We start from the raw sequence: 11299 nt of genomic DNA on the forward strand, positions 1-11299 counted from the left end.
GTATACGTGCTCTATGTGTGTTTGCAAACACGAAACTGTGGGGTATACTTGCTCTGTGTAAACACGAAACTGTGAAGTATACGTGCTCTATGTGTGTTTGCAAACACGAAACTGTGGGGTATACTTGCTCTGTGTAAACACGAAAGTGTGAAGTATACGTGCTCTATGTGTGTTTGCAAACACGAAACTGTGGGGTACGCTTGCTCTGTGTAAACACGAAACTGTGGAGTATACGTGCTCTGTGTGTGTTTGCAAACACGAAACTATGGGATATATGTGCTCTGTGTAAACACGAAACTGTAGCGTATACGTGCTCTGTGTGTGTTTGCAACACGAAACTGTGGGGTACACTTGCTCTGTGTAAACACGAAACTGTGGAGTATACGTGCTCTGTGTGTGTTTGCAAACACGAAACTGTGGGATATATGTGCTCTGTGTAAACACGAAACTGTAGCGTATACGTGCTCTGTGTGTGTTTGCAACACGAAACTGTGGGGTATACTTGCTCTGTGTAAACACGAAACTGTGAAGTATACGTGCTCTATGTGTGTTTGCAAACACGAAACTGTGGGATATATGTGCTGTGTGTTGGTTTCAAACATGAAACTTTGGAGTATATGTGCTCTGTCTGGGTTTTCAAATGGGGAAATGCGGACTGTATGTGTTCTGTGTAGTTATGAAAAATGAAATTGGAGTAAGTCCGTGCTTCCGAACCTGGGGGTCCGCGAAGGTAGTACCATCTCATTAAACAAGTTTTTTAATACTGCTGTTTTTTTTAATTACACACTCAGTAATATATGCCTTTTATTTGATAGTGAAAAATGGGTAGGCAAATTAATTATTAATTAATAAAAACAGTTTGTTGGGTAGACAAGAATCTCTCAAAAACATGGGGTCCGTGGGGAAAAATATAATGATAAAAGCTGTCATTGGTGGTGAAAAGGTTGGAAACCACTGGAGTAAGTGTTGGGCGTAGGTTTGCAATCATGAAGGTGTAGAGTGTTTTGTTCACACCTAATGTGAAGTTTGTAGGTGTAAGTGTTTTGTTCACACCTAATGTGAAGTTTGTAGGTGTAAGTGTTTTGTTCACACCTAATGTGAAGTTTGTAGGTGTAAGTGTTTTGTTCACACCTAATGTGAAGTTTGTAGGTGTAAGTGTTTTGTTCACACCTAATGTGAAGTTTGTAGGTGTAGAGTGTTTTGTTCACGCCTAATGTGAAGTTTGTAGGTGTAGAGTGTTTTGTTCACACCTAATGTGAAGTTTGTAGGTGTAAGTGTTTTGTTCACACCTAATGTGAAGTTTGTAGGTGTAAGTGTTTTGTTCACACCTAATGTGAAGTTTGTAGGTGTAAGTGTTTTGTTCACACCTAATGTGAAGTTTGTAGGTGTAAGTGTTTTGTTCACGCCAATAATGTGAAGTTTGTAGGTGTAAGTGTTTTGTTCACGCCTAATAATGTGAAGTTTGTAGGTGTAAGTGTTTTGTTCACGCCTAATAATGTGAAGTTTGTAGGTGTAAGTGTTTTGTTCACACCTAATGTGAAGTTTGTAGGTGTAAGTGTTTTGTTCACACCTAATGTGAAGTTTGTAGGTGTAAGTGTTTTGTTCACGCCTAATGTGAAGTTTGTAGGTGTAAGTGTTTTGTTCACGCCTAATGTGAAGTTTGTAGGTGTAAGTGTTTTGTTCACGCCTAATGTGAAGTTTGTAGGTGTAAGTGTTTTGTTCACGCCTAATAATGTGAAGTTTGTAGGTGTAAGTGTTTTGTCTAAATGACATGTTGGACATTTTTATAACTTTCTGTTCGTTTAATAAGATGAGATACCGTTCAGTCTAATCTTCCTAAAAGAGTTTGTTAACTAGTGTGCTTGTACCGTTAGGCCTAACTGTTGTTAGGCCTAGACTGGGTTGTCTAATAGCTCCAGCACTACTCGGACAATGTCGTGCAGTTAACTTGTTATAGATCTTACAAGATGGATCAGTTATTAACATTCGTCATCAAGAAATATTACAGTGTAAACTTTGCAACAGAAATCATTGTGCAAATTTTAAAACTCTGTGTGTGTCTGTTAGAAAAAAATACAAAGTAATTGAATATTTAAGGTTTTGGAAGCTGCCTGCAATTTTTTTTAAATTGCATAGCAATTTATGTTACTGTATACCTTCGATACTGTTATACAACATAGAGTTTTTTTTTTAGCTGCGGATGAGTGGCTCTGTTTGTTTTTTGTTGTTATTTTTTTCCAAATATGAACTTGTAGCTCATAGATCCGTCATCTCTTGACGGATTTAAGATCTAATTACAGTTTTGAACTCAGGAGGTCAAACACTTTCGCTTGATGTATTTGACCACGCCCAAGGTCTCATAGATTAATTTATTCTAATCCTGCCTAAAACATACTAAATCCTGGTAAAGATCTCGATTAGTAATAAAATCGAATCGGGTATAAGCGCGCCCCACGCTTGGTATTGCTAGCACACAAAAATATAGCTAATAAAAAGGTAAAAAAAAAAAGGTCTCGTAGATTAATTTACCCTAATCTTGCCTAAAATAAGTTCAAGTACCACGGCTATTGAGGATTCCCTCTTGTTTAAATTTGAAATAATTCTGTAACTGCTAAATGTGCTTATAAAGTTTAATCTTGTTCCAGTTGACGGTCTTGTTTAGTGGATATCTTCTAAATAACGTATTAGTTGTGATGTAGTGGCCAGGTGGTTAGGGCGCTTGACACACAATCTGAGAAAAATCGCGGGTTCGAATCGTAATCCCACCAAACATGCTCGACCTTCAGCCGTGGGGGCATTATAAGTTACGGCCAATCTCACTATTCGTTGTAAAAGAATAGCCTAAGTGTTGGCGGTGGCGATGACTAGCTGTCTTCTCTCTAGTCTTTCACTGCTAAATTAGGGACGGCTAGCGCAGATAGCCCTCGTGTAGCTTTGCGCGAAATTCACATGATGTAGTTTACTCTGATATTTTCAAATTGTTTTTGTGGGGTTCACATATTGTATCTTGTTGTGTGACTTTTATGTGCATTTTTATATATATATATAAACTACACAAGTTACTAGTGCGTTCAATTTGGGTAGTTGACGGTGTTGTTGGTTATATTTATTTTGGTGTTGCTCATGTTATTAGTGATCCTGTAACCAACAAAATTGGCCCGGCATGGCCAGGTGGATAAGGCGCTCGACTCGCAATCTGAGGGTCGCGAGTTCGAATCCCCGTCCCACCAAACATGCTCGCCCTTTCAGCCGTGGGGCGGTCAATCCCACTATTCGTTGGTAAAAGAGGTAGCCCAAGAGTTGGCGGTGGGTGGTGATGACTAGCTGCCTTCCCTTTAGTCTTACGCTGCTAAATTAGGGACGGCTAGCGCAGATAGCCCTCGTGTAGCTTTGTGCGAAATTCAAAAACAAACAAACCAACAAAATTATTGGTCCACGAGTAATTTGTTGCGTACACAGTTTAGAAAAATATCATTTAAAAAGCCAATGGGATTTCCTTGAATCTAGAGATATTTGCTCTCGGCCATTTAAGGGAGCCACAAAAAAAAAAACACTGCATGAATAACACGCTTATGAAAATTAAAAACATTGTAAGTAATCGTTATACACATACACTCTACGTCTTTGAGACAGATAAGCTTTCAAAACTCACAAATCTAGGATAGCCAGAAAGTTAAATATGTATATTGTTCCTTATAATTCACTTGGTTTATTAAGACTGACATATAACAGATGACGTAACTTTGGTTCCTTCTTATTCTACCAGAGCAGGTGTGGGAAATAAATGTTAAAAAAAAAAGTCATGTATTTTACTCCAAGAATAACCGAAAACAACAACAAAAAGAGTGCACTTTATTTATTTTGACTAGACCGTGTCATGTCAGGACTATCCACGACCTCATAAGCTTAAACCAGCTACGTCTGGTTTCTTTCAACGCGGCGTCCGTGATAGGCACAAGCTAGGCTTAGCTGACTGAAACTTCCGAACCTATTCATAGTCATTGAAGCAGCAGCGTACCTCGAACAATAACCAACTTTTGTTCTCGGGCAGCTGCAACCAGAACGACCTATTTTTTCCCAGCGAACAGGTATGTAATTTTCCATGCAGACGCTGGACACTAGTCTTTACAAGCCAACAGTTAGCGCATTATAAACGTCAGCGCCCCCCACCACGTAGTGATTAAGATAACGTCTGAAAAATAGATATGTATCATAACATTCGGGGCCAGTTTTTTTTTTCTTTGTATAATTGTCTGTGCTTTGTCGAGGCTCCGTACAATACTAAAGATTTTGTTTCGAGTTTTCGCGTAGAGCTACGCAAGGACCAACTGCATTAGACGTCTTTAATTTTGAGCTACGGGATTTCTTTGTTGTTAAGCGCAAAGTTATATAAAGGATTACCCGTGCTTTACCCACACCGCGTGTATCGAACCCCAATTCTTTATCTTATAAGATCTCAGACTTAACACAGAACCAACGAGGGGCAGGGTAGAGACACCCCCCTACCCTAAAGAGCGGAGCGCGACGATTTTTAAGTAGCGTTTTGTAGGACTCGAACCTTGGACCCACACATCCACAGTTTGGCATGCTGATCACTAGGCCATGCTCAGCTTATGTAAAAAAAAACGAAAGTGGTGTTGCAGTCAGCATCCTATAATAGATATAGTTTTATGCTACTAAAATCATTAAATATTTCGATATTGTACTCGACGTCATGGAGTACTCTGGTAATAATAAGTTTCAGACTAAAAAAAGAGCAAGTAAATATAGACTAAGATATTGTATTACGATGTAAAGAAACAAATGGGTTTACAGTGTAAGGAAATGGAGACATTTACATTGCAAGAAATGGATAAGTGTAAAGAGATTGATATGATTACAGTATTTGTTTTCTGGATTTCGCTCAAAGCTACTAGAGGGAAGGCAGCTAGTCATCACCACCCACGCCAATTCTGGGGCTACTCTTTTACCAACGAATAGTGGGATTGACCGTCACATTATAACGCCCCTACGGTTAAAAGGGTGAGCGTGTATGGTGGGATGGGGATTCGAACCCTCGGCCTAACCACCTAGCCATGCCGGCCCAGATTCGAGTGTAAGAGAACGAACAAAATTAAACTGATGCTGTTAGTAAACCAATTTACAGACTAAAAAAAAAAGTGTAACTCTTAAACAGGAATGAAATATTTGAAAACATTTCCTCACTAAAGATCAGCCACTTTTCATTTGGACTCCGCTACTAGACGGAGCTTTGTAAGCTGCCACTCTACAACTTGACAACCCAGATATGTGTGGGGTTTTGATGCTACTGGAATAGTGTGATTTGTTGACAACCCAGATATGTGTGGGGTTTTGATGCTACTGGAATGGTGTGATTTGTTGACAACCCAGATATGTGTAAAACCCCACACTATTCCAGTAGCATCAGAACCCCACACATATCCAGTAGCATCAAAACCCCACACATATCCAGTAGCATCAAAACCCCACACTATTCCAGTAGCATCAGAACCCCACACATATCCAGCAGCATCAAAACCCCAAACATATCCAGTAGCATCAAAACCCCACACATATCCAGTAGCATCAAAACCCCACACATATCTGGGTTGTCAACAAATCACACCATTCCAGTAGCATCAAAACCCCTGCGAACTTACAACGGTAGAAAACGTGTTTCGATACCCGTGGTGAGCAGAGCACAGATAGCCCTTTGTCTAGTTTTATGCTTAACTACGAACAAACAAACACTTACAAAGAATCAAAAATCATTTTCATGGAGTTACACATTTTTTTTATTAAACAAAGTTTTAAATGAAGCTGAAAAACAACAAATCACACTATTTCAGTAGCATCGACATATCGCTATACCACCGGGGGGGTCTTTGTAAGTAAAGTTCAGTGGTTATATATTTATTAAAAAGACATCCAAACAATGCTATCCATGATAAAGACAATCCAGTGAGTTCAAGTTTCCTGAAATAAATAAATTATGTAGGTATCATGAAAGTAATATGAACATAATTTCCTGATAACAAATATTACGTTATATGCTTATAATTTTGAGGTGGTGTTGGTTTTAAAAAGTTATAACAATATTTTGTTAACAACAGAAATGCCCCCCTCCCCCGGAGAGTCAGTAATAGTAACTTTGCTGATTGTGGACGGTGCGCAGATGATCCATTGTGTAGTTTTGTACCAAAATAACAAAAGAAAATATGTTTCAAAATATGCATTTTTAAGGGCTCAACTATCTGCCCAATAACTTTATAATTCACATGTTCAGAACATTGTGAACACGATTTAAATTTGCATTGTTTTTGGGTATTCTCTGTGATTTCATTAAAACGAGTATGCATATGTTTGTGTGTGTGAGAGAGAGATATATAACTTCTAATACAGTGTTTCATTTTCATTACCAGATGCAGCCATATTTGGCTCCAAACTATAACATGGAAGTAGGGCAGAATCTACCTCCACCACAAGGAGAAAATCATGTATTTGAACTGGGTTCACAGTATGGTAGTTTTCACCAGAACCCACCTCGCTTATTAGCTCCTTATAATGGGCATATGCCTCCAGCTGAGATGGGCGATGGAAACCCATTGTCAGCTCCTTCTGTGACCAAAGAAGGGATGAATGGCTCGGGAAGACATCGGTTTATGAATAATCGACTAAAATCATTGATTCAGAGTCGTCAAAACCAGAAAGAACAAGCAATCCCTAATTCAGGATGTACAGAACCATATCAGCAGGGATCTTCGGGAAATCCCAGTGATCAGCTATATTCTGACAACCAGTCAATGTCTCCTTCTCCAGCGAACAACCAGAACTTTCCTGGGGGACATGCTTCATACATGGTGTCTCCCGCTATTATGTCTCAACCATTGCCTCCCATTTCAGATGCCATGCGACCCTATGTCCACGCAGGAGGAGGAATGTCTCCATTGTGGCAGACTGACATGCCAACAAGAGCAGATGGAAACACTCAGCTCTCAAGAAATGGCCCACCAAATGAACTATCATTTTCAAGAGATACAAATCGAGATAATCCAGAATGTGCTCCAAAAGATTCACAACCAGCAGGATATCAGGGCACCGTGAGTAATCAGCCCCATCCATTAAATGGGATGAGCTACAATGCTTATTACAACGAAGAAGCTATACAGCAAGAGGGTGAAACTAACAAGCCTCAACATCAACATTCAGTTCATCCTGGTGGTTTGGCCCCTAAGCAGTGTTCCCCATCCACTTATCCACCATCAAGTGTTGAACCTCATTCACATCAGTTCACACAACCATCTATTCACGTATCATCTTATAAAGGACAAACTGCAAATTCTGATGGAATGTTTTCCCATCAAGTATCAACCTCCTCACTAGCTGAAGTAAGACCAGTGTCCGAGAGTCCCAGCAGTAACCATCAAGGGGAAACCTTGTCGCCAGCTTCTGGGAACAACATGACTACAGCCGGCGGTACAGGAGGGACTTCTGCCACTGAGGAGACCATGGAGTCACAGCCTTTTTTATCGAATACGACCACATCTATGAATACATATACAAATATTATCAATACATTTAACTTCACTTCACCTGCACCTTTTTTCTCACCATTCTACTCTCTGTTTTCCCCAGCTTTTGGTGTTACTACATCAACACCCACTGTGATAACAGAAGCTGATTCTCTCTCATCCAGTTTTCCCAGTAAGATGCAGGAATCTAACAGTGTTATGTCTGTAACAAGGGGGGGCCTTGTTATGTCAGACATAGATAGTGGTCGTATCGATGGCTCTTATGGACACAATTTATATAGTAGTAATATTGATGGCCTCCCCTCTTCACTTACTTTTTCTAAAGATATGGCATATACCATTGTAAATCATCCCATATTAATTGATCCCACTCCTTTAACCTAAGCAATAACCCCTTTCGTAACCTCGTTTGGCAATAACTTTTCTTTTCAAAACATTTAAGTATACCAGCAACAAGGTAGGGCACTGTTGTTGTCGTCGTTCATGGTCAGCTGTGTCTCGTTATCTTACCGAGACAAGGCAGGACATGGCATTCTGTGGAGTTCGGGATGAGGAAAAAAAATTGTGCCAAAATGGAATTGTGGATGTTCACATGTGTTTGGTATGCTCATTAGCATACTTATAAGAGGTAGTTTCTAGAAGTTTCCGGAATAGAAGCGTGTTTTGTGTGTAACAGGCATAGTTTTTAGTCCTATAGAAATTGCATTTAAAGTTATTGTTTAGTTACGTATTTGATAAGTTTTGGATCCAGTCATAATACCACCGTTTTATTGGGCAGATGTTGTGAAAGAAATTAATCCAGTTTTCTTTTCTTTCGTTTTTCCTTCATTGACTTTATCACGGGTATTTCAAAGTCTGCAGCCAAAAATCTTAAATGCAAGTTTATTTTTACTCGTGTCCTGTTTGTGACATTTATTTTCTTTTGTTATTTTTTTTTCTACCTCAGTAATTATTCTGTACTCATGACACGACTAACTGGAAAATTCACCGACTGCCTGTTTAAAGGTCACATGATAACAGAATTGTAAAGTTTTTGTTGTTACTCAGGGACAGTGGGGGCTTGTTCGAAGTTACCGACATATTCTTAAGTTTTTATTATTGTATGAAATACATCATTTCGTATGAAATGGCTCAGAGAAATGTGCCCCAAGATTGTGCCCCACATTATGATCTGACACTTTTTTGATTTGTCTTTTAGTATTAGCTTGTACGTGTATTAAGACTTTAATTTTTTACAGATGTATAATGAATATTCTTTATCTCAGCGTTTACACTGATGTGCCATAATGTCTGACTCAACAAACTTATTTGTGAACGGTGTTCAATACAAATAAAGCTGATAAATAGATTTCAAGACTTTATTCTCAATTTCAATTGCTTTATGTTAAAAAAAATTATACTACACATATAGGGTGTTGTAAAATAACACTGTTCATTCACAATAATATGCCTTAGAACAAAGAAGAGTGAATACACAAAGGTGCCGAAACTTAGCATAATTGTTACTGTGATATCTCGTCACTAGGTGGCAGGACGACCAATGTTTGTCAGACGTGAGATAACTGGCCTGGCAGCGATGGTCCTAACCCGTGACCACCATACTGATTGGATCTCACGCCTCCAGATATTTTTCTTTAGGGCTAGATCAAAGACACGTGTACACAAGTAAACTACAACAACAACAAAAAATGCTGGCCTGAATAAAACCACTGAGCAGACTCGTTAACACATGGAAAGATCTGACCTTTCGATATCCCCTCTGATGTACTCGGACATGTATATGGTTTGTATGTTTGTAGTTAACTACAATAGGCCATCTATGCTCTGCCCACCACGGGCATCTAAACCCGGTTTCTAGCGTTATAAGTCTACATACGCTCATTAGTTACAAGGGCCCGGCATGGCCAGGTGGTTGGGGCATTCGACTCGCAATCTGAGGGTCGCGGGATCGAATCCCCGTCACACCAAACACGCTCGCCCTTTCAGCTGTGGGGGCGTTATAATGTGACTGTCAATCCCACTATTGAATGGTAAGAGTTAGCGGTGGGTGGTGATGACTAGCTGACTTCCCTCTAGTCCTACACTGCTAAATTAGGGACGGCTAGCGCAGATAGCCCTCGTGTAGCTTTGCGCGAAATTCAAAACAAACAAACAGTTACAATTATGCAAGATTTTGACGTCATTATTTTCCTCCATTATGTTTTATGATAATATATATGAAAATAGTTCCAACAACTTACTGCACACATTTTGCCCTTCCTCTAAAAAAAATCGGCAAGTTTAAGGTTTTTCACAATTTGAGTTTTTTTATCCAAACTAATGACTCTATAAATAGATAATGATCAAAGAATCGAAAGGATAAGATAAATATATTTCGGGTATAAAACAAAATGTCGTGTAAGTTGGTTGTTAAACTAATTATTTTGGTATCGCTCATGCCCCCACCCCACCCCTAATTATCTACGTTCCATCATATTTTGGCTGCCACTGCATTAAAGTGGGCTCGAATTTCCGCTCTCATTGTAAATATTTTCCAGGGAAACGTACCCCCAAATCCACCTAGTGCCCGCACTTCTGACAAGATTGTTCGACTTCCAACTTTGGTGCTTTTTTACATTCCTTTGAGTTTCTGACGCCTGTTTTATTACGTCAGTTCTGTTAGGATATTTACGTTAGTAAAGTCATATTTTGGGACTATCTAGGCGACATCTATAATGCTAAGAATAATGGAGATATAAATATCGATGCAGAATGAGTAAATTAACTTTGCGATAAGAACTTTTATCATTCTTAACTTTTAAAGTTAATGCTTGTTTCCAGACCAGTTTGTTGTTATGAAGCACAAAGCTACACAAGGGCTATCTGTGCTCTGCCCACCACGGGTATCGAAACCCGTTTTCTGGTTTCTAGAGGTATTAGTTCACAGACATATCACTGTGCTACTGGGGGGGGGGGGGGCAACAGCGCTCTTAGTACACGATCGTGAAACTGACGAACCAAATCCATCCAGGCACGAGTGACCCACAATCATTAAAAGATCGGAGTTTCACAAATCTAAAAGTAACAATAAACCCTAATGTTACAGCTTTAGAATATGTTTACTTCTCGAGTTTAAGGATTAAACGTCTCTGTTTTTTAAATAATTTTACATCAAAGATTATGAAGCAGAAGGGATTCTTAATTAGGCAAACCCAAACAACTTTTTATTCCAAGAAATAATAACGGAAGAAGGAATATTTATATAGAGGTTCTTACCGCAATAATAATAATAATAACGAAGAAAGTAAATAGGCCTGTGCGGGGTCGTCTCGTTTGAATAAATATAATGGACACTTTTTTTTTTCTCTCTCTAGATTTATGATCTCTCCTTACCATAATAAGGTTATTTATTAAGACATGTAAGCTATACAACTATATTATAAGTTTCCTTTCGTGCTTCAGCATATTGCTACAAACCGCTTTGTCAATGTATGTATTCCAAGTAAGTTTTCAAAGTTGAAAACGATTCCCGTAAAGAATACATGTATTATCAATCAAAATATGATATAAATATTTACAAGTTTATCTCACTAACTGCTTTATTATTCTAAACAACGTGAAGATTAAGTAAAAAAAAACAACTGTACTGTCGTGGGGGGTATTGAGTTATCATCTGCCCTAGGCAATATTTACAACAAATAGGAGGGGAGCATATTGAATTATTATATGCCCTGGGCAATATATCCAAGAAACTGTAAAAGAGTTGGCGGTGGGTGGTGATGACTAGC

General features: G+C 38.9%; 1 protein-coding gene across 1 annotated transcript in view; it reads left to right on the forward strand.

Annotated features, from left to right (window-relative positions):
• The window catches only part of LOC111087591, a 31158-nt gene extending 22278 nt beyond the window's left edge, over positions 1-8880 (forward strand). The window contains exon 4 of the mRNA XM_022394745.1: positions 6423-8880. Coding sequence (XP_022250453.1) covers positions 6423-7916 — 1494 coding nt within the window. The 3' untranslated portion in view covers positions 7917-8880. The remainder of the gene's footprint in view (positions 1-6422) is intronic.
• Positions 8881-11299: the final 2419 nt, after the last annotated feature.

Source organism: Limulus polyphemus, unplaced genomic scaffold, assembly GCF_000517525.1.
Source record: "Limulus polyphemus unplaced genomic scaffold, Limulus_polyphemus-2.1.2 Scaffold2343, whole genome shotgun sequence".
NCBI classification, from domain to species: Eukaryota; Metazoa; Arthropoda; class Merostomata; order Xiphosura; family Limulidae; genus Limulus; species Limulus polyphemus.